This window comes from Prionailurus bengalensis, chromosome A2 (assembly GCF_016509475.1).
Source record: "Prionailurus bengalensis isolate Pbe53 chromosome A2, Fcat_Pben_1.1_paternal_pri, whole genome shotgun sequence".
Taxonomy (NCBI): Eukaryota; Metazoa; Chordata; class Mammalia; order Carnivora; family Felidae; genus Prionailurus; species Prionailurus bengalensis.
Window position 1 is genome coordinate 150317952 of NC_057348.1, and position 24099 is coordinate 150342050.

Genomic DNA, 24099 nt, shown 5'->3' on the forward strand with positions numbered 1-24099 from the left:
GAGCCGTAACTGCCATTACTTTGTTATTCCCTCTGAAATGTGTGGGTACTTCCTGAGAAGGTGGTGTACATTAGGACATTTTCTCTCTTGTTTTCTCTAAATAACAGATGTTCTAGTGTGGGCTTTTTTTTTTTTTTTTTTTTTTTTAACTGTTTGGCATTCCCAACTCTTGCAGGTTGGTTCTCTAAGACTTGTTTTCTGCATCCCTTGTTTTCTTTCGTATTGTTGGAATCCATGTGTGTGGGCTGGTCCAAGGCTGTGTCTTCGTATTAATTACTCCCTTGCTCTCTCCGGCCAAGTGCTCAGCCCTGCAGGTAGTATGATATCACCTGCTCAGAGCTCCACAGCTTTTGCTTCACTCCCCCTCATTATTCCTCCTGTTCTAGTTCTTAAAGTGGACAGTATTTGTTAATGTCTGAGGCACAGCTCTCTTCATGTGATGGCACGACACGTATCAGTTGGGATGGAGCTGCTTTTGTCGGATCCACTAATCGTCTGGAAGCTTACTGCTCTCGTAGTACTGTTGGATCTATTTCAGATGCTACCCTCCCCGGTTCTTTTTATTTCTGTTAGATTTGATTTGAAGGAGGTGCCCTGGCAATGCCCCATAAGTTCCGACATGCTATGTCCTCACTCTAGAACTGACACTTCACCTGGCTCCAAACAGGATTTAAGGGGGCTTATGACTATATTACGCTACAGTAATAAAGGACCTACCACGCTATCCTCAGACCCCCCAACTTCACTTTCCAGCTGTTTCTCACCCCTTCCCAAGCCCACTTGCCCACTCCCAGCCTCTTGAACCCTTACAGAAAGAGCCAGTCTGGACTCAGACGGAGTGGGATCTGGGCGCAAACCTCCACTGCCGCCCTCACGACCCCCCATAGAAAAGGTGGTCCGACTCTTCCTGTGCCTCCTACTCCGTCCACCCTTCCCCGTGTCACCTGTGTGCTCAAGCCTGGAAAAGGGAAGACGCCCGGCCGTTTTCTTTACAACAATGCCTTGCATGTTTTCTAAGAAGAGGTTAAATGTCAAAATCTGTAGTCACAGGAATGCATCTTAAGAATCTCATAGGATAAGTATTTTGTAGGAATGTGTCCCCGGGGCGACTCCTCACATCTAAGTTTACACGGAATTTTAAAAAGCACGCGGCATTTTCATCCAGTTGTCTCAACAGCCCTCCAGGGCAGTCGGTCCACCTTGCTTTGCCTGCACAGGAGGAGACTGCCTCTGGTGGGCAGTGCCAGCGGGAGGGCCTGGCTCGGATGTGGGGAAGCCGTGATCAGAAAGTCCGACTCGCCAGGTTGAATTGCAACAGCATGTTTGTCATAAAAACAACTGCTAACAAGACGTGAAGTAAGAACAAACTAGAGTTTATGTTAATGATTAGAGAAAACATTTTTCTCCTGTCTTCATAGTCCCACTCTAACCCACAAAACAGAAACATCTACCCTTTTGGAAGCACTGAGAAGTTAAGGCTCCCCCCGTTCCCTCTGAGCTCTCAGGTACTTCTCTTAAGGAACAGTTATTCATGACACCAGTTAATGATGTGAAGGTGACTTTATTCCAGGGTGGGACTACAACGGGATTTTGTAGTAGGGGAGAGCATCGGGCTCAACTCTGAATATAACAAGGAAAGATGGGAATTCATAGCCCAGGAGCGGGGTTGGGTCAGGGGCTGGAAAGTTACTAAGAGGAAACATAAGGGATAGGGCAGGGGGGGATCCTGCTGAAGGCAGGCCAGGGTGATCAGACGTCATCTGAGTGATGGTAGAGAACTGACAAACCCAATCAGATATGGAGGGCAGGGATTCTGGCTACACTGAATTAGTAAGATTCTTGCTAAAATTGGAAAATGCAGAGACCAATATGAAAGCTCAAAAGTCAAACCTAGTTGAATAGTTGTCTGCTGGGCTGAGCAACAGAATCGCCATAGTTGATCCTGTCCATTAGACACTATGACTACATAGACCTCTTATCCAGGTAAGTGATGAATAGGCAGAAAATCCAGCGTGACTTGGGCCTGAAAAAGATCCTGCGTGTTTTCCTGCTCTGAAAACTTAAAGGAAAAAATTTCCTTGAAGAAATAAGTGAAAATTGTTGAGTATGTTCAAAAAATATAAGAGGATACAGCTGCATGATAAAATAACTTGAGATAATATTTTTAAACAAAATGCTAATAGAAGACGTATGATGACTTGAATAAATGAGACATATACTATGTTCCCTGAGAGGAAAACCAATATTACAAAGGTCCACTTATTCCAAGTTAATCTATAAATGTAATGCAATTGCAACCAAAATCCCAATGAGAATATTTTATTTCATATAATGATTTAAAAATTGATCTGGAAGAATTTAAAAATTAGAATTACTTAGAAAGACTTTTAATTTTTTTAAATATTTCTTCTTTTTTTAATGTTTATTTATTATTTTTGAGAGAGAGAGACAGAGCATGAGCAGGGGAGCGGCAGAGAGAGACAGGGAGACACAGAATCTGAAGCAGGCTCCAGGCTCCCAGCTGGCAGCACAGAGCCTGATGTGGGGCTCAAATTCATGGACCGTGAGATCATGACCTGAGCCAGAGTAGGGCGCCTAACTGACTGAGTCACCCAAGCACCCTAATATTTATTCATTTTTTGAGAGAGAGAGAGAGAGAGAGAGAGAGAGAGAGAGACAGAGTGCGAGTAGGGGAGTGGCAGAGAGAGAGGGAGACAAAGAATCTGAAGCAGGCTCCAGGCTCTGAGCTATCAGCACAGAGCCCGATGTGAGGCTCAAACCCATGAACCACAAGATCATGACCTGAGCAGAAGTCGGATGCTTAACTGACTGAGCCACCCAGCTGCCCCAGAATAAATTAGAAAGACTTTTAAAGTAAAGAATAATGAGGAAAAGCTTGCCTAACTAGATAAAGTCACTACAAAGTTATTAATTTTAAAATAGGGCAGTAATGGTTGAAGACTTAAAGAAATCAATGGCAGAAAACAGTAGCCTGAACAGATTGATCCTAGGATATATAAGAACCTAATATGTGGTGAATAAAGTCTTGATTCCCAATGAGGAACAGATGGTTTATTCAACAAATGATACTGAGAAAATTGGCTTTTACACAGAAGAAAATCAATTTGAGGACTTACTTCATACAATGCACCTAAATGAATCCTAAATAAATTCAAGAGTTAAATTAAAAAAATCTAAACAACACACAGACAAGATACTTTTTTAAAAGGTGATTACTTATCTATTGGATATAGAAAGGATTTCTAAGTTAAAAGTAGATCAAGAAATAGCAAAGGAAAAAAGTAATACATTTTACCATAGAAACATAAAAGCTTTATTATGGCAAAAATATCTTAATCAAAATTAAAGCACACTAAAAATGTTTATGGCAGTTAATAAACACAAAAATTTAATAGTCTTTTTTAAATTAATTAAAAAAATTTTTTAATGTTTATCTATTTTTGAGAGAGAGAGAGAGAGAGAGAGAGAGAGAGAGAGAGAGAGAGAGAACATGAGCAGGGGAGGGGCAGAGAGAGAGGGAGACACAGAATCTGAAGCAGGCTCCAGGCTCTGAGCTGTCAGCACAGAGCCCAATGTGGGGCTTGAACTCACAAGCCATGAGATCTTGACCTGAGCTGAAGTTGGAAGCATAACCGACTGAGCCACCCAGGTGCCCCAATATTCTTAATATGTGTTGACTTTTTTACAAAATAATAAAAATGACTTCTGATTAAGAATGCCAGATTATACACTTGCCCTCTCTTGAAACTTCAATAAAATGATTAAAATATATTTTAGAAGAATAAATTACAAGGATAAAAAGACCTGAGCAGGAGACAGTTGCAACAAACTGCAAGCTGAAGAGCAGATGAACAGTGGTAACTGATTTAACCTCCTGGGGAATCATTATCCTATGGAGGCAATCGGGAAATGACAATATACTGAAAAACTCACCACGTGTCAGGAGTTCGTTCTTGAAGTAGGGTTAAACGTGGAGCTAAAACAGGTTAAAAATCTTTCTCAGAACACCAGTCAGGTAACTATCCTTCCCCCATCTTGGCAGAAGACTTTAAGTTTATTCCGTGAAAAAGGCAAACTGCAGACTGCAGGGACACGGGCACAGTTGAAGTGGAGATACCGTACTGAACACTGAGATGATTCATTTAATATATGTACACTGAACACGAAAACTTCCAGCTCACTTTCCCACTGAGCTTCTAGTACACTTCCAGCCAGGTCTTTACCCTCTGGGCAAGAGACTGGAAGGTCCTTTTCTGGAGGATAGGACAACCTGAGAGGAAAGCATAAAGATGCTGAAATTCAGGCTTCCCCAGCTATGCTAGGAAAAACACAAAGATGCTGAAATTCATGACACCATATTAAGACTACAATGTGAATTGTGACCCTTGCAGTTGGGACATGTGTCATTCCTGCATGTCATGCTATGATGAAGCCCAAAGTGAACGAGACACACTCTCAGGTTCAGAACATCTAGTCAAGCTTCTGATGCCCTACCTTAAAATATGAGCAGATATACAAAGTTCGCCAGACAACCACAGGACTATCAATGACAGAGACCCAAATAAAGAAACAGATGAAAGTTACTTGTCTTGGGGCGCCTGGGTGGCTCAGTTGGTTAAGCGTCCAACTTCACCTCAGGTCATAATCTCACAATTTGTGAGTTCAAGCCCCACATCGGGCTCTGTGCTGACAGTTAAGAGCCTGGAGCCTGTTTTGGATTCTGTGTCTCGTCCGTCTGCCCCTCCCCCATTCATACTGTCTCTCTCTCCCTCTCTCTCTCTCCCTCTCTCTCTCTCTCTCAAAATTAAACGTTAAAAACATTTTTTTAATTAAAAAAATAAAAGAAAGTAACCTGTCCTGCAAGGGGATGATACTTTTAAAACACACTTTCATTTGTATCTTTAGCAAGTAAGAGATCTTGCATTCATAGAACAAGAATAGGATGCAAAAACAAGAATATTCAGAGAACAGGAAAAAATCTTTTAAAACATTATAGTATAAATAAATTAAGCAGAAGAGTTGGAAGATAAAATTGATGTAATTTCCTCCCCCCAAAAGAGCAAAAATACAAAGAGATGTAAATAAGGATGGAAAAGGTAAGAAAATTAGAGAACCAGTCCAGGAAATCCAGCATGTGAATCAAAGGAGTTTGAGAAAAAAATTCAAAGAAACTGAAGGACGAGTATTTGCATATTAAAAGGACCTATGGAGTACACAGTATAATGGATAAAAATAAACTCAGGCCATGACACATAACTAAAAATTTATAACACAGGGTTGTAAAGCAGTTCTTTCCATCTTCTGGGGTGGGGTAAGGGGTAAAGATTACATAAAGGTTTGGCCTTCTTAAAATCGCATTGGAAGTTATAAGACAATGGAACAGTACTTTCAAATTCTGAAAGAAAAGTATTCCCAACCTACATTTCTATACCCAGCTAAGCTATCAATGAAGCATGAGAGTAGGATCAAGATACTTTCGCATATATGAAGTCTTACAAAATTTATCTCCGATGTATTCTTTCTCTCTCAGGAAGCTACTGGACTCTTGTGTTTCTCCAAAAAGGATACTACTGTGGGAATAAGAGACCTAGACTGAGAACTGACATGAAGGGGATTCTCAGGATAGGGATGAAGGGTCATCTCAGGATGACATATATAATGGATACCAGGCATAAAGAGCAGCCACTCCAAATTGCAGCAAGCAGAGAGCTCTAGGAGATAGTTCATCAAGAATATTAAGCTGATGTGAATGAAATTATTAGGAAGAAATTTAGACAATAAACAAAGAGTATATAACTGAATTAGAAATAAGTACATATAAAATGAAGTATAGAAACAAGAAAGGTGTTAACTCCAGGGAAAACAAAAATCTGGGCAGGAAAAGCACATTGTGATTCAGCTCCAACTAGCATTCTAGTCATTAATTATAATGTAAATATGGAATATTGATCTATGTTGAGAGCATGGGAGAATAAGAGGATGGGAAATATGCTTGTATGCAGTGAGAGGGAGTGGGCTGTGAAAGAAAAGGAGATCATAATTATTCATATTGGCACATCAATTAGTAATAACTAAAATGGAAGTGTGTTAATTAGAGATATGGAGCTAAATAATCAGCTTAAAGGGATGAAATGTTTGACTTTGCCTAGGGGGAAAAAAAAATAGGAGGAAGATGTGAAATCGGAAGGGGAAGCCTATTTGTCTATCTTCTTTAAACCCATCACTGCTTACTACTCTTTGACCACCCCCTACACCTCCTCCCTCCCCCACCACCCAAAATCCGTGCTGGATTGGGAGCCATTGCTCCAGCCCTCCCTTCTGTTCTGCCCCAAAGACAAACACATGTGTCCTTTTTTATTTTTAGGGCTTCAATGCTGATCATGGAGAAATGACTTGGGGAAACGAAGATGAAAGCAGGTGAAGTGGAAAAGGTTGCAGGATCTCAGAATTTGTCTCAAGGTTGGGGCATAACTCCCAGCCCCAGTCCCTCCTCCAATACAGTAATAGGCAGCCTACTGGACTTTTGTTCTCAGGCACAGACTCAAAGGGTGTGGCTCATGAAACATACCCTGGTACTTTTCTAAAAATACCTTTTAAATGTTTTTTACTTTTCCCAGTTATAAAGTAATACATGAACACTGAAGAAAAATAAATGGCAAATCAAGACAAATATAAAGAATAAATTTAAATTACCCTAATTCTATAACCCAGAAATGGTTATTAACATTTTGCTCCTGTCTTTTTTTTAATCTTTAACCAGATAAGCTTTATCAGCATACATATAATATATACCTTTTATATATATGTGAAAAATATAATCTTAAACATTACTATCAGCCTTTCTTCTGTCTTTAACTCGATAAATGATTGTCAGTATACATATAATTTCTACTTCTCATACTTAACAAATCACGTTGGTTGCTATTGCAATAGTGAAAAACCTGAAACAACTTAAGTCTCCTTTAATAGTAAATAGTTAAATAAATTAGAATATAATTATATTTTCTAGAATATGAAATACTAAGTGATCATTTTTTAAAAAGAACTATTGCAGAAATGTGTTTGTTGGAAATGGAAAAATATTATGGTGCATTGTATATGTTTAAAAAGGGGGAGGAGGACTGTTTCTTACAATCAAATGTTTTTAATTATTTAAAAAGGGAGGGAGGGTGCAAAATTTTGTGTATAGTACAATCCTTTTCCTGGTGTGAAAAATAAATTTTTTGTACCTGGCACTAAGCTAACCTCTTTGTATGCATTATCTAATTTAATTCTCACGGCTTTGGAAAAATTAAAAAACAGTTCCTCTTCACAGAAACAAGAGGACTCTAAGAGAAAATAATGCAAATGTTGTCCAGGGAAGAAAGGAGAAGGAGCATTAAGTCTCCACTAGGTAGGGCCTTAAGCACCTGGGAACCTGGAAGGGATGATCCCCCTGAGGAGTTCTGGGGTTGGGACATGTGGAATTTGAGAAGCCTGTGGGTAAGGAGGGGAAGAACACGGGTAAATGGGGAGGTGGCCAACAGCTGGGGACAGATGCATCTGGAGGGTGATCTGCTGGAATCCAGCCTCACCATGTCATCATGGTGATGTTCCTTCTTGAGTCAGTCCCTGAGTGGGCAAAGGATGATGTCACATGGACTTTTCTTTGAAACAGACCAGAATGGGGAGCAGAGTCTCAGGAACGTAAGATGGAACTGATGAATTCGCCTTGAATTTAAGAGGGTCACTGTGTTGTAAGAAATCCTGAGCACTCTGAGTCTCAACTACTTCACTAGTGGACAAAGAACACTCTGTTCATGCTTTTCCTGAGTTCCCTCCACCAAGCAGGTACATTGTAGGAAATACCACTGGTGCCTTCCCTATGGGTAACTACTCAACTTCAACCCAGAGGAAGCACACCAGCCCCCTCCTTAGGACTCCTCTGATGTGATGAATTGTCAGATCACTCTTCTATCCCAACAGCCACCACTGTTCCTGCTCCCGTCAGAGCCCCAATGGCACATCTGGTGACTTGGCTGTCAAGAGGGCAGGAGCAAAGTGGCTGCATACCTCTGATGATGGCCATGGCCTTTCTGCATAACCAATGACAGGCGCAGAGCTAGGGCAGGGCTGGGCTCAGCCACAGGAAGTCACTGGATGCAAAGGATCAAGGCCAGGGCTGACTCAGGAAAAAGTGTATGCGAGTAAGTGTAAGACAAGTGGATGGACTTTGCCAGAAGTACGTGTTCCACACTTGAGCTATTCCCAGGAAAATGGAGAGACATGTTACCTGGAACCACTCCAGAAAAAGAAATTACCAGTACAAACTATGAATAATTCCAGAGATGGCATTAAAGCCTAGAATCACGTGTAGTCAATATCTGATTTCTTCTAGCGATTTCCTTTCAAACTTAATGCCTTATTTTGAAATGAATGATAGAAGTATGCCCTTCTGTGAATTGCAGAAGTGAACACCTAAGTGAGGAAGGCTCTTAGGGGATGCACCCAAGACCCTTAAAGCCGTACCAGGGAGACAGCTGTCCATGTTGCCAAGGATTACAGCCGCCTGCCCCACACTGGGCACAGTGCTTGTGAACTCCTATATCAAGAGCAGCAGTTATCATCTCTTATCATTCCCTTTTGATTATTTAATGTGGTTTTAATCACGATGACCCTGTTGCAACATCAGCATTTTTGGTTACCAGCAAATAACCAGAAGCCAGACTTCTGGTTATTACAAGCCAACCAGACTTGGCCTTTGAGTCATCAATTATCAGTTAGGTTTCACAATCTATAATGTCTTAGGGAGTTGCTCATCAGCATCTGAGACAGAAGCTTATTTCCTAGAACCAAACTCATGTTTATTCCTGACCCCACCCTAATGGCATTAACATTATTTCGTTTCCTAATTTTATTTACCTCTTTCTCTGCATGTTTAATTAAGGTGTAAGTTCAAGTTCTTTGGGCCCTAACTGCTGATTAGTTTGTGTTTCTTACGGAGCCTACCAGAAGGCTAGGCCCAGAGGCACTTTTACTACTGATTATCCCATTGAAACCCAGGGCTTCATCATCTTCTCTGTCAACATCATAGCTGTCCACAACAGAGACAGAAGGGACTTTCAGACATCGAATAGTTGAATTCCTTCATTTTGTTGACGAGAAACTGAGCCTTAAAGAGGGCAGATGATTTGTCTAAGTTCCCATGGTACAGAAGCCAAGACTGGAGTTCCATCCTCCAGTTTCCAAACTCAGTACTCTTCCATAATTATAATTAATGCCATCTCAGGTTTATGGGCGGGACTCCCCCATCCAGAAGCGCTTTGTGTTTGTAACTCTCCACGGGGCGGGGTGTTCTGGGACCCAGGCAGGTCACCGCAAGCTGTCCCTAATCCCACCGCACCATCCCATATTCCCAGAGCCGATCCTAGAAAATAGGGGGGTCTGCTAGATAGACCAGAGCAAACCCTGCACTTCTCTGAGTCCTTGGTCGGGGATTTGGAAGAAGTCTTAGCTCACCGAGATGGTGACAGAAGAAGAGAGAGCAGGGAAATAACCCTCCAAAGCCGTGGGCACTGGTCTCCACTCCTCAATAGAGGTTGCAAGAACTTAAGCCTTGGCGTCTCGCCTGGAAATGACTTGCAAAGGAAGCACTTTGGAAAGTGCCTTTGATTTGATTCAGGCAAAAAGGCCATGCCAGCAGTGAATATACTCCTCTGAATGTTGTCTGCAGTCAGTCTATCCTGGAAACAACCGGCCAGCCCCATATCCGTCTATACCTGTGTGGTTTGATTCAGATAATTGACACTGAATAGATGGATATTAATTTTTCCTGTCATGTCACCTTCTATCAATATAGGTCAGCAGAAGCACATTGTAGGAAATGTTTTCCATTTCCCTTCGCGACGCCAGGGCGGGACACAGGCCTGGCACAGATTAGGTCAAAAGAGATTTAGGATAAAGGGACCCTCACTTGCCAGGCTCCTTCTCAAGTCCCGGGGGTCCTGCAATGTGTGCACTAGCCATAGGCCTTTGTCAACTTTGTAAAAGTAAATGGTTTCAGCCACATTTGGCCGGCTACTGCCTCTTTGCGCTGCCTCCTCACGGACTCTAAATCTTGCATCAGATGGCATTTGAAAGGTCATAAGCACTCTTAGGATTTGGCCAGGGGAAGCTGAGTCAGGATCAATTTAGTTTGAATGTGGCAGGATAGATTTATGTGGGTTGAGACCACTAAACCACCCATGTTTGTTTGTTTGTTTATTTATTTTTTTTTTTTAATGTTTCTTCATTTTTGAGAGACAGAGAGAGAGACAGAGCATGAGCAGGGAAGGGGCAGAGAGCGAGGGAGACACAGAATCCGAAGCAGGCTCCAGGCTCCGAGCTGTCAGCACAGAGCCCAACGCGGGGCTCGAACTCACGGACCTCGAGATCGCGACCTGAGCCGAAGTCGGACGCTCAACCGGCTGAGCCGCCCAGGCATCCCCACCCATGTATATTTAATTTCCTGCTAGCCACCTCAGGGTCATGATTGGGTCTCGCAATACTCCTACCTCCTCTTGTGCCAGCTCACTCTACTTCGTGAAGTTGCACAAACCCGAGGTCACGTTATATTATGAATGTGTCCTATGGCACCTGACGTACGTGGGCATTGGAGGAGAAACAAAGGTTGAAATGTAGGGTGTCAGAAGCAAGTCCGTGGAAAACCTGAAAACCATCAGATACGCAAAATCGCCAGAGAAGACGTGAGTCTCACTGATATGCAGGCAAGATGGAAGTTTTCTCCTATCAAGAATATAGTTGATAATGTACCACTTACACTTTTAAATGCAGCATGCATTTTAGACATTTCTGATGGAAATCACGGACAAGAGAATGTCTGTGTTTGTAGGGCACAAATCTATAGTGGTGTTACAGTTTTGTGTGAAAGGATGACCACGCATCTTAACTAGCAGTAGTAACAAACAAATTTGGACCGACCCACGGAAGAGGAATGACTGAATTATCTTTCCTTCTCTTCAGAAAATGTTGATCAAAGAGTACACCACTTTCAATTCAACAAGAAAGGAGTAGGGGCTCCTGGGTGGCTCAGCCGGTTAAGTATCTGACCCCTGTTATTCAGCTCAGGTCTTGTTCTGGCGGTTTGTGAGTTCGAGCCCCACGTCAGGCTCTGCACTGACAGGGCGGAGCCTGCTTGGGTTTCTCTCTTTCTCCCTCTCTCTCCGCCCCTTCCCTGTTCGTGCTCTCTTTCCCTCGCAAAATAAATAAATAAATAACTTTAAAATAAAATAAGAAAAAGATTGGAAAAATTTGGAATTTGTGACATTTGTGGTGTTAATCTGCTTTTTAAATGTTGTAATTTATCGTGATTTTTTTTTCAATGTATAATATTGTCTCTCATGCAGGATTTTGTACTCATACTTTTGTGTCCTTCTTAAAGGGGACACCGAAAACTGGACATCCTTCAGGCTGAACAAAACTTGGATATGTCCTTGGACTCGATGTCAAATAAATGATAAAGGAAGAAGGCCCACGACTAACAGATCTGGGGTGAGCAGGAGAGGTCTGGAGCACCCGCAGAGAGGGATGTCCTGATCCCTCCTGATCACCTAGAAGGGAGCCACGGTGCAAGAGTTCTTTCTGGGAGACAAGCTGGGGCGGGGGTGGTGGTGGAGAATATGAAGAGAGGATGTGTCGAAATGAGGAGGGAAAAGTTCCGAAGACACATTTTCCAGGCCTCGCAATTTTGTCCAGGCCAGCTCCAGAGCCACAGAACCCCATTTTACTCAGGCTAATTTTTGCAACCTACATATGAACATAAAGGACTTGATGGTGTTTTTATGTATTTATTTATGTATGTATTTATTTATTTATTTATAAAGGTGATTCCACTGATTATAACGATTTTGCTCATCTCAATCTTACTGTCAGGGAGAAAAGGCCATACTATCATCTGCCTTGTTTTCCGGGTACCAAACCACATACACAGTTCAGAGAATCTCTGCTGTCTCGTCTGTTCAGAACAGAACTCTCCTTCCCTGACTCTTTAGGAAGTTTTCCCGAACGAGAACTGCCATATGTGTTGCCCTGATGGGTGAGAGCTGGGCATCTGGCTTAAGTCGCACCCATCAGAGCTCTCCCCTGGAATTTTAAAACGCGAGGCCAGCCAGAGCAGTCCTCAGCTGCTCTGGGAGACAAGCGTGAGGACTGCCAGCAGCCTGTCTCCGGTCCTGTGCGGGAAGCGTGACCGTGACAATGAAGCACAGGCACTGACAGTGTGAGGAAGAGACAGCCCTGCATCCAGACGAGGAAAGGAGAGCCCCCTGTACTTAGCCTGCTGTCCCAGGGGGCTCCACTCTCCCTCCTCCGCGAGGCATCTGCGGGGCCAAGGGATTCTGTCCACCTCATGTCTGTGTGCCTCTCCCCTTTGAGACTCAAGAATTCCTCTGCCCAAATGGCCCTGAGCCTCTTCCAGAACCTGCTTGGGCCTCTTCCCCAGGTCTGCCCTGCTGAAGGCAGACCATGATGCAGGTGTACATACCCCTAGGCCTATGGAGGGTGGCCAAGCGTCAGCTATTTGGAGAATCTGGTGTATGTGTGTATGTGCATGAGCATATGTGTGTTGGGGGTGGGTATGCAGCCCACATTCATTAGTATAAGGACATTTACGATCTGGAGCAAAACTTGACATAAGAAGACAAGGGGGAAGGCCACAGGCTGGGGGTTGGCCCTCCCCATGTGGCTAAGTCCCAAAGCAGAACTTAGAGCAGTGAAAAAAATTTAAATTCAAACCTGGCCTTCCAGGTAGAATGACCAGAACATATCTTATTTAAGAGTTTGTAAGTTTGGTTTCAGACATGCAGCGTGTGGGGCTCCATTTGTATCCTTGCCCTGCATCTCGCAAATACCAGGGGCAGGCCTTTGTAGAGACAAGAGGAGAAGAAAAAGTCCCAGTGGCACTTGAGCCCCTGGTTCAATGTGCTCCTGATGTATGGTGTAACCTTGCCTTTCTCTTCCCTTGACCTTATACACCGATAAAGAACAATTTTTTGCCTAAGCCAATCTGGACTTATGGGACTTTCATCAAGAATCCTAGCTAATATGGAAAGTAAGTGTTGGAGCCAGGACCTGAACCCAGGCTCTGATTCCCAGTCCCATGTTCCCTCCATCATGTCCACCTAAACACCTCTGCAGCTGTAAGCCAAGCAAATCTTGCTGATACCCCAGCAGGTAAAAGTCAGAATCCCGGGAAAAGAGTTTTACCTACCTGACTCCAAAAAACACTTGCAGGAGAGTGCAGAAGCCAGAGACGAAGAAAATTGTGCTGATGAGGTAGCTCTGAGTCAGGGGGTCATGCTGCAGACACAGGTCCTTGGCCAGGATGAGTGGCACTGATACGAGCCCCCCCAGGGCCGTGAGGAAGTGCTGTGGGCGGAGCAGAGAGAGTGGACGGTTAAGCAGATGCCACGGGTTACCTGATCCCACCGTCATTCCCATTCTTCCGCCAGAGGAAAGAGCACTACTCAAGCCGGACCATGAGTGACAGGCAGAGATCCAGAGAAGCAGTAGGAAGTAGGAAGACCAGACAGCAACTAACAGGGACCTAACCAGAGGGTCTGGGGTTCAAGGGCAGAACCCTGGCACTGGGAACCGATATCCTCCATGAGAAACCAAGGCAGGGACACAAAATAGCAGGACATAACAGGAGCCAAGGAAGGGGCCTTAAGAATAAAAAGAAGGCAAGAGGCTCCTAATTAAAACAAGGTACAAGGTGAGGGCAAGACTAATGAACAGGAAGCCCTGAACACATTCTCCAGATAGATCATATATTAAGTCACAAAAAGTCTTAGCAAATTTCATGAATGTAATCATACCATGGGTCTGAATGGCATGAAACAGGAGGAAAACTGGAAAATTCACATATTTGTGAAAATTAAGCAATACCCTTCTGAACAACCAACGGGAATAAGAAGAAATCAAAAGAAATCAAAAAATGTCTTGAGACAAACAAAAATGGAAACGTAACATATCAAAACTTATGCAATGTGGCAAAGCAGTTTGAAGAGCTTATAGTGATAAACACCTAGAAGAAAAATCTCGAATAACTTTACACCTCAAGGAACTAGAACAAGAAGAATAAACTAAGCAGAAAATTAGCAGGAGGGAGGAAGAATTAATGCTATTAAAATTTCCATACTATCCAAAGCCACGTATCGATTCAATGAAATTTGTATCAAAATTTTAATGACATTCCTCACAGAAATAGAAAAAACAATGTCATAATTTGTGTGGAACAACAAAAGACTTCAAACGGCCAAAGTAATCCTTAAAAAGAAGAACAAGGCTGGAGCCATCCCAATTCCTCATTTCAAACTTTTTTTTTTCTTTTTAGTTTCTTTATTTTGAGAGAGAGAGAGAGAAAGCAGGGGAGAGGAAGAGAGAGAATCCCAAGCAGGCTCTATGCTCAGTGTGGAGCTAGACACGGGGCTCGAACTTACAAACTGTGAGATCATGACCTGAGCTGATATCAAGAGTCAGATGCTCGGGGCGCCTGGGTGGCGCAGTCGGTTAAGCGTCCGACTTCAGCCAGGTCACGATCTCGCGGTCCGTGAGTTCGAGCCCCGCGTCAGGCTCTGGGCTGATGGCTCGGAGCCTGGAGCCTGTTTCCAATTCTGTGTCTCCCTCTCTCTCTGCCCCTCGCCTGTTCATGCTCTGTCTCTCTCTGTCCCAAAAATAAATAAACGTTGAAAAAAAAAAAAATTAAAAAAAAAAAAAAAAAGAGTCAGATGCTCAACCGACTGAGCCACTCAGGCAACCCCCTCATTTCAAATTTTTATTACAAAGCTATAGTAATCAAACAGTATGGTACTTGAGAACTGGTTGATATTTTGATATTTTCCTTAGTTTAAAAAGTGAAACAAAAATGAAATAAAAACATACCAGATTTTCATTTTTCAACGACATAAATAAGCAGCCTCTTTGCTAAATTTTATGGCAGTTTTTGAAAACTGGAGGAACATTATTTAAAAAAAAAAAAAACCCACAGGGGCACCTGGGTGGCTCAGTCGGTTAAGCGTCTGACTTTGGCTCAGGTCATGATCTCGCGGTTCGTGAGTTCAAGCCCCGCATTGGGCTCTGTGCTGACAGCTCAGAGCCTAGAGCCTGTTTCAGATTCTGTGTCTCCCTCTCTCTCTCTGACCCTCCCCCGTTCATGCTCTGTCTCTCCCTGTCTCAAAAATAAATAAATGTTAAAAAAAATTTTTTTTTAATAAAAAATTAAAAAAAACACAAAAAATCAGTATGGTACTGTCATAATTTTTTTCTTAATGTTTATTTATTTTTGAGACAGAGACAGAGCATGAACAGGAGAGGGGCAGAGAGACAGGGAGGCACAGAAGCTGAAGCAGGCTCCAGGCTCCGAGCTGTCAGAACAGAGCCCGACATGGGGCTTGAACTCACAGACTGTGAGATCATGACCTGAGCCGAAATCCGATGCTTAACTGACTGAGCCAGCCAGGCGCCCCAGTATGGTACTGTTGTAAAAGTAGACAAATAAACCAGTAGAACAGAACTGAGAGCCCAGAAATAACCCCATGCATATATGGTCAACTAATATTTGACAAGCAAGCCAAAAAGGCTCAAGGGGAAAGGATAGTCTCTTCAATAAATGATATTGCGAAATCTGGATAACCACATACAGAAGAATGAAAATGGACTCCTGTCTTGCACCACTCACAAAAAGTAACTCAAAAATGGATTAAGGACTTAAATATAAGGCCTGAAACTGTAAAACTCCTAGAAGAAAACACAATGGAAAAGCTCCTTAACATTGGTCTGGACAAAGATTATTAGCCATGACACCAAAAGCTCAAACAACAGAAGCAAAAATAAACAAGTGGGACTACATCAAACTAAAAAGCTTCTGAGCAGCAAAAGGAACCATCAGCAAAATAAAAAGGCATCCGAAGAATAGGAGAAAATACTTGCAGTTTGCAAACCATCTATCTGATAAGGGGGTTAACATCCAAAAAATGTTAACTCATCCAAAAAAGGAACTCATAGAGCTCAATAGCAAAAACCAAACCATCTGATTTAAAGACGGGCAGGAGACTTGGAACTTGGGAAGATGGCTTAGTAGGAGGAGCTCACCCCCTCCCACGCTTACAAGTAGGTATCATCCACATCCAAGTCAATAAACCGGACAGCGATCCAAAGACTGGCAGAACAAACTCCACGACTAAATATGGAGAAGCTGCATCTGAAAGTTTAGGAAGGTCAGAAAGGTGGAGGGAGGCTGCCCACGGGAGGGAGAGAGCTGCGCACACATACAGGGCAGAGAAATGGGCCCTCGCACCAGGGAGCTCACACAGGGAAGACTAATCCCTATAACGTTTGGCTTTAAAAGCCAGAGGGGCTGAATTCGGTGAGTTTGTAAAACCAGGGGGACTTGGAGCCTGGAGCTTTAAAAGTCAGCTGACTCAGCACTGGGCCAGCTGGAAAGGCAGGTGATAGTCGGGTCACTGCCCTTAAAGAGCCAGCAGCCTGCATGGAGAGGCAAGGTAAAAATGGCAGTTTACACAACCTCTGGGGCAAACAGGAGACAGATCTGCTCAAAGTGATTTTGGAGTGTGCCGGGGGACTTTGAAAAGGAGAGAGCTGGCAGGTGCCATTTTCCTCCCCCTCCCCCTCCCCCCAGCATGAACACAGAGCCACCTGCCAGAGGTGGGCTGCATGGACACTTGTAGCCTCAGCTCGGGGCCTAGGACAAATTTTGTTAAAGCCCCGCCCAGTGGTGTTTGCCCCACCCAGTCACAGGTCCCCCCAAACCACCCCCCCCCCCCGCCCCATTCCCACATGCATGGAACTCAGCCTCACACCCCTTGCCGCCCTGACATGCAGCCCCCAGCCAACAACCACCTCAGTGCTTTGGGGGATCTGGCAAAGGACTAGTGGCCCAATGCAAATTTTCCTAACACCACTGCCCCGTTCCTCAATTCCCTGGCAGGTATGCCCCCTCGGAGCCGGCCTGCCTGGGTCCCACTAACACCACATAGAGGAACTACTGCCCACAACAGGCAGAGAGTCCGTGCAGACGACTGTACAGAAAGGAAAGATGATTCAGATACAACAGCAGGGTGTAAGCAGCACATACAGGATACTTTCCTGAAGTGCCAGGTTCTGGTGAAGAGGGACACTGCACTGCAGGGCACTCCAGGACCTCCTCGTCATAAAGTCACTACTTTGAAGAGCACAAGTCATAGCTGACTTTATTGACACAGAGAAAGAGACACAGAGAGGGCAGAAAAATGGGGAGACAGAGAAATTTATCCCAAATGAAAGAACGGGACAGGGCCATGGCCAGAGATCTAAAGAAATGGAAATATAAGCAAATATAAATAACCTTCCTGATAGAGAATTTAAAGCAATGATCACAAAGACACTCACCGGACTTAACAAAAAAAAAAAAAAAGAGTGGAAGACAGGAGTGAGACCCTTAACACAGAGATAAGGAATAACACAGCAGAGATAAAGGGCTCGATAAACCAAATGAAAAACATGCTTGATGGAATGAATAACAGGATGGCAGAAGCAGAGTAACAAGTTAGTAACCTAGAAGAAAGTAATGGAAAGTAATCAAGCTGAACAAAAGAGAGAAAAAAAAAATTGCACAAAATGAGAATACATTTGGGAACTCAGTGACTCCATCAAACATAATAACATTTGTATTATAGGAGTCCCAGAAGAAGAAGAGAGAGAAAAGTGGGCAGAAAATTTATTTGAAGAAATAAGAGCTGAAAACTTTCCTAATTTGAGGAAGGAAACAGATATCCAGATCCAGGAGGCACAGAGAGTTCCCAACAAAATCAACAAAAGCAGACCCACACCAAGACATATTGTAATTAAACTTGCAAAATATAGTGATAAAGGAAATATCTTAAAAGCAGCAAGACGAAGCAGCAAAAGAAGTCATTAACTTACAAGGGAAAACCCATAAGGCTAGCAGGAGATTTTTCAACAGAAATTTTGCAAACCAGAAGGAAGTGGCATGATATATTTAAAATGCTGAATGGGAAAAATCTGAAGCCCAGAATACTCTGTCCAGCAAGGCTATCATTCAGAATAGAAGGAGAGATAAAAAGTTTCCCAGACAAACAAAAACTAAAGGAGTTTGTAAATCACTAAACCAGCCCTGCAAGAAATATTAAAGGAGACTCTCTGAGTAGAAAGTAGAGATCAAAAGTGACAGTATAAAGGTAGGAAACACAAAAGCAGTAAAAATGAATATTTCTGTAAAAAATCAGTTAAGGAACTCCCACCCACAAAAATATAAAGTATAATAATATACACTTAAAATGTGGGAGAGGAGAGGAGAAAAGAATGGGTTCAAACTTAACTATCGATTTAATAGAGACTGCTATATGCAGAAGTTATATACAAACCTAATGGCAACCACATATCAAAAGCCATTAATAAACATGAAAAGAATAAAGAGAAATAAGTCCAAATATACCACTAAAGAAAATCAGCAAAAGATGACAGAGAGAAAGACAAGAAAGGATCAGAGAAAACTTTCAGAAACAACCACAAAACAAGTGATAAAATGTCAATAAACACATATGTATCAATAATTACTTTGAAGCTTCTGCACAGCGAAGGAAACAATCAGCAAAACTAAAAGGCAACTGACAGAATGGGAGAAGATATTTGCAAAGGACATATCAGATAAAGCGTTAGTATCCAAAGTCTGTAAAGAACTTATGAAATTCAACACCTAAAAAATAAATAATCCAGTGAAGAAATGGGCAAAAGACATGAATAGACACTTCTCCAAAGAAGACATCCAGATAGCCAACCGACACATGAAAAAATGCTCAACATCATTCATCATCAGGGAAACGCAAATCAAAACCACAATGAGATACCACCTCACACCAGTCAGAATGGCTAACATGAACAACTCAGGCAACAACTGATGTTGGCGAGGATGCAGAGAAAGAGGATTTCTTTGGCACAGCTGGTGGGAATGCAAACTGGTGTAGTCACTCTGGAAAACAGTATGGAGGTTCTTCAAAAAATTAAAAATAGAACTACCCTATGACCCAGCAATTGTACCACGAGGTATTTATCCCAGGGATACATGCCACTGTTTCGAAGGGGCACATACACCCCAATGTTTATAACAACACTATCGACAATAGTGAAAATGTGAAAAGAGCCCAAATGTCCATCGACAGATGAATGGATAAAGAAGATGTGGTATATATAGACAATGGAGTATTACTTGGCAATCAAAAAGAATGAAAGCTTGTTATTTGCAACCATGTGGATGGAACTAGAGGGTATTATGCTAAGCCAAATTAGTCAGGCAGAGAAAGACAAATAGCATGTGACTTCACTCATACGTGGAATTTAAGATACAAAACAGATGAACATAAGGGAAGGGAAGCAAAAATAATACAAAAACAGGGAAGGGGATAAAACATAAGAGACTCTTAAATATAGAGAACAAACAGGGTTGCTGGAGGGGTTGTCGGTGGGGGATGGGCTAAATGGGTACGGGGCATTAAGGAGGACACTTGTTGGGATGAACACTGGGTGTTATACACAGGGGATGAATCACTGGAATCTACTACTGAAATCATTATTGCACTATACGCTAACTAACTTGGATGTAAATTAAAAAATAAAAAAATATAAACAAACAAACAAACAGACAAACGTTATAAAATTAAAAAAAAATTACTTTGAATGCAAATGGACTAAATAGTTCAATCAAAAGGCCTAGGGCAACAGAATGAATTAAAAAACAAGACCCATCTATATGTTGCCTATAAGAGACTCATTTTAGACCTAAAGACACTTGCAGATTGAAAGTGAGGGGATGGAGAAATAGCTATCATGCAAATGGATGTCAAAAGAAACTCAGAGTATCAATACTTATTTCAGACAAAATCGACTTTAAAACAAAGACTGTAGCAAGACACAAAGAAGGACACTATATAATAATAAAGGGGACAATCCAACAAGGAGTTGCAACAATTGTAAATATTTATGCACCCAACATAGAAACTCCCAAATAAATAAAAACAGTTAATAGCAAATATAAAGGAACTAATCAATAATTATACAATAATACATATATACAATAATAGTAAGGGACTTTTACACCCCACTTATATCAATAAACAGATCATCTAAACCGAAAATCCAAAGGAAACAATGGCTTTCAATGACACACTGGAACAGATGGATTTAACAGATATACTCAGAACATTCCATCCTAAAACAGCAGAATATACATTTTTTCAAGTGCACACAGAACATTTTCCAGAATAGATCAGACATCAGCCCACACAGCAAGCCTCAAATTCAAGAAGATCCAAGTCTTACTATTCATGTTTTCTGATCACAATGCTATGAAACTAGAAGTCAACCACAAGAAAAAATCTGGAAAGATCACAAATACATGGAAGTTAAATAACATGCTACAACCAGGAAATAAAAGAAACAAATGAAAATAAAAACAACAATCCAAAACCTTTGGGATTCAGCAAAAACGGTTCTAAGAGGGAAGTATATAGCAATACAAGCCTACCTTAAGTAGCAAGAAAAATCTCAAATGGATAACCTAAACTAACCCCTAAAGGAGCTAGAAAAAGAACAACAAACAAAACCTAAAACCAGCAGAAAAAAGGTAATAATAAAGATTAGAGCAGAAATAAATGACAAACTAAAAAACAAAAACAAAAAACAATAGAAAAGATCAGTGAAACCAGCAGCTGGTTCTTTGAAAAAAAATCAATAAAATTGATAAACTTCAGGCCAGGTTGATCAAAAAGAAAAGAGAAAGGTCTCAAATAAATAAAATCACAGATGAGAGAGGAGAAATAACAGCCAACATTACAGAAATACAAATAATTGTAACAGAATATTATGAAAAACTATGTGCCAGCAAATTGGACAACCTGGAAGAAATGGATAGATTCCTAGAAACATATAAAATACCAAAACTGAAACTGGGAAGAAATAGAAAATTTGAACAGGCTGATAACCAGCAAAGAGATTGAATTAGTAACCAAAAAACTTCCAACAAACAAGTCTAGGGCCAGATGGCTTCACAGGTAAATGCCATCAAACATAAAAAGAGGAGTTAATAGCTGTTATTCTTTAACTATTCCAAAATTAGAAAAGGAAGGAAAACCTCCAAATTCATTCTATGAGGCCAGCATTATCCTGACACCAAAACCTGATAAAGACACCACTAAAAAAGAGAACTGCAGGCCAATATGAATATAGATGCAAAAATCTTCAATAAAATACTCGGAAACCAAATTCAACAATACATTTAAAGAATCATTCAGCACGCTCAAAGTGGGATTTATTCCTGGGTTGCAATGGTGGTTTCAATACTCTCAAATCAATCAATGCAATATATCGCATCAGTAAAATAAAGGATAAGAACTATATGATCATTTTAGTAGATGCAGAAAAAGCATTTGACAAAGTACAACATCCATTCATGATAAAAACCCTCAACAAAGTAGGTTTGGAGGCAATATATATACCTCAACATAACAAAGGCCACATAAGAAAAACCCACAGCTAATATCATCCTCAAAGGAGAAAAAATGGAGAGCTCTCCCCCTAAGGTCAGGAACAAGACAAGGATGTCCACTGTCATCAGTTTTATTCAACATACTACTGGAATTCCTATCCTCAGCAATCCCACAGCAAAAAGAAATAAAAGGCATCCAAATTGGCAAGGAAGAGATAAAACTTTCACGATCTGCAGATGACATGATACTATATAAAGAAAATCTGAAAGACTCCATCAAAAAACTGCTAGAATTGATATATGAATTCAGTGAAGTCAGAGGATACAAAACCAATGTACAGAAATCTGTTGCATTTCTATACACCAATAATGAAGGAGCAGAAAGAGAAATTAAGAAGACAATCCCATTTACAATTGCACCCAAAGTAGTAAGATACCTAGGAATAAATCTAACCAAAGAGGTGAAAGACCTGTACCCTGGAAACTATAAAACATGGAAACATGGAAAGACGTTCCATGCTCATGGACTGGAAGAACAGGCATTTGTTAAAATGTCCATGCCACCCAAAGCAATCTAAACATTCAGCGAGATCCCCATCAAAATAGCAATAGCATTTTCACAGAACTAGAACAAACAATCCTAAAATTTGCACGGAACCACAAAAGACACCCACCCCCACCCCCCAAATAACCAAAGCAATTTTGAAAAAGCAAAGCAAAGCTGGAGGCATCACAATTCCAGACTTCATGTTATGTTGCAAAGTTGTAGTGATCAAAACAGTATGGTACTGGCACAAAAACAGACACACAGATCAATAGAACAGAATTGAAAATCCAGAAATGGACCCACAACTATGTGATCAATTAATCTTTGACAAAGCTAGAAAGACCATCCAATGGGAAAAAGACAGTCTCTTCAACGAATGGTGTTGGGGAAACTGGACGGCAGCCTTTGGCTTTCTTAAATTCCTTACAGTTTTCTGAGTCAGGGAATATAGATCTACATTATCTATATTATCTATTTCATTGGCTCATAATAATGTTTTTAAAACAGTATGGTATTTACTTTTCTTATTTTGTAGAAAAGCATAAATATGTAGCAAGAAGTGTAACCCATCTCTAATATTCCATATTGAACAGTTTGTAAAATTAAAAGAGACACATCCATGTCACGAAAAGCTACAAAATAAAAGGTGACAGGGGAAAGCCACCTCCCCTTTTCTAGCTCTTCTTCCCAAAGCTAAATCCCTTTATGAGTTTCTTATGAGTCCTTCAAACCCCCAAATCACTGCATAGACTTATTTCTGTCTTTCCACCTCTTTGTTTTTAACACACACACACACACACACACACACACACACACACACACACATACTAACACTCTATACACAGTTACTTAGATTTTTTCACTTACTATATATTGGGGCACATTCTCTAACTGCAAGATAAATATATATCTTTCTCTTTTCTCTGCGTAAAAAAGTCATTTGGTAAGATGTGTCACAATTTGTTAACCAGTCTTTTTGAAGGATATTTTGGCGTTGTTTCTAGGGTTTTGTTTATTTGTTTGTTGTGTGGTGTGAAGTTACTATTACCAATAATGCTATGAGAACATCTTTGCATTTATCTTAGCAAGTCCTACCAATATATCCCGAGAAATTCTTCAGCACTGAGGACTGGGTTAAAGGGTATATGATCTACACTGGATTGTCATCCAGAAAGGCTGCATCAAATAATATTCCAACGGAAGGGTTTGAGAGTACCTGTTTCCCCAAATTCGCCAAGCACTGGTTATCAAATTTTTTAGCTGTTGCAAGTGAAATAAACTGAAATTGGTATCTTGAAGAAAAAAATGACACAGCGTCCTTGATGGGAACTCTCAGCTTAGCACGAGGGAGAATCTTCCCCTAATTCCTCACCCCCATCCCCAACACCCGAGGAGCTCTGGGTTCCCCTGGAGGTCACCTGCATGGGAGACAAGGACACCAGCGCCTAGCGCCTGAAGTTGTGGATCTTGACTGATTTGACCGGGGCGTGTACTGATGTCGCTTTGGAGGCAGAGCCTCTTCGGACGCAGTGCCTGCTGGGTGGCGTTACCTGGATTCCCATGAGGATGCAGAGATACCATGGTGGGACCTCCAAGATGCTATAGACCAGGTTGTTGCTGCTGGGGCTCCTGGACTGCCCCCCCTTCTTCCTGTTTGGTCCCTCAGTGTGACCGTTGAGCACATTGTCTTCTCTCTGCTGGGAACATGAGAAGGGCACAGAAAGGCATTTTTTTGAGAGAGAGAGAGAGATAGGGAAGGAGGGAGGGAGGGAGGATCTTAAGCAGGCTTCATGTCAGCACAGAGCCCGACATGGGGCTCGATCTCACAACCATGAGATCATGACCTGAGCCCAAATCAAGAGTCGGATGCCTAACTGCCCGAGCCACCCAGGTGCCCCACATCAGGGCATTTTAGGAGGACTCAGTGGACTTCCTGATTTCAAGTGGAGAGCTGGACGGCCTGCAGGAGGCACTGGGACAGCGATAACGGTGGGCC

At 41.8% G+C, this 24099-nt stretch overlaps 1 protein-coding gene across 4 annotated transcripts in view; it reads right to left on the bottom strand.

Moving 5' to 3' along the window:
- LOC122488323 (solute carrier family 23 member 1-like) overlaps positions 1-24099 on the bottom strand; it is a 56788-nt gene that overhangs the window by 30257 nt on the left and 2432 nt on the right. For 3 of the 4 annotated variants that reach the window (XM_043589621.1, XM_043589622.1, XM_043589619.1), the window contains exons 2-3: positions 23654-23800; positions 13268-13425 (exon numbers count right to left, since the gene is read on the bottom strand). In XM_043589621.1, coding sequence (XP_043445556.1) covers positions 13268-13425; positions 23654-23800 — 305 coding nt within the window. The remainder of the gene's footprint in view (positions 1-13267; positions 13426-23653; positions 23801-24099) is intronic. The other variant, XM_043589620.1, reaches the window with a different exon arrangement.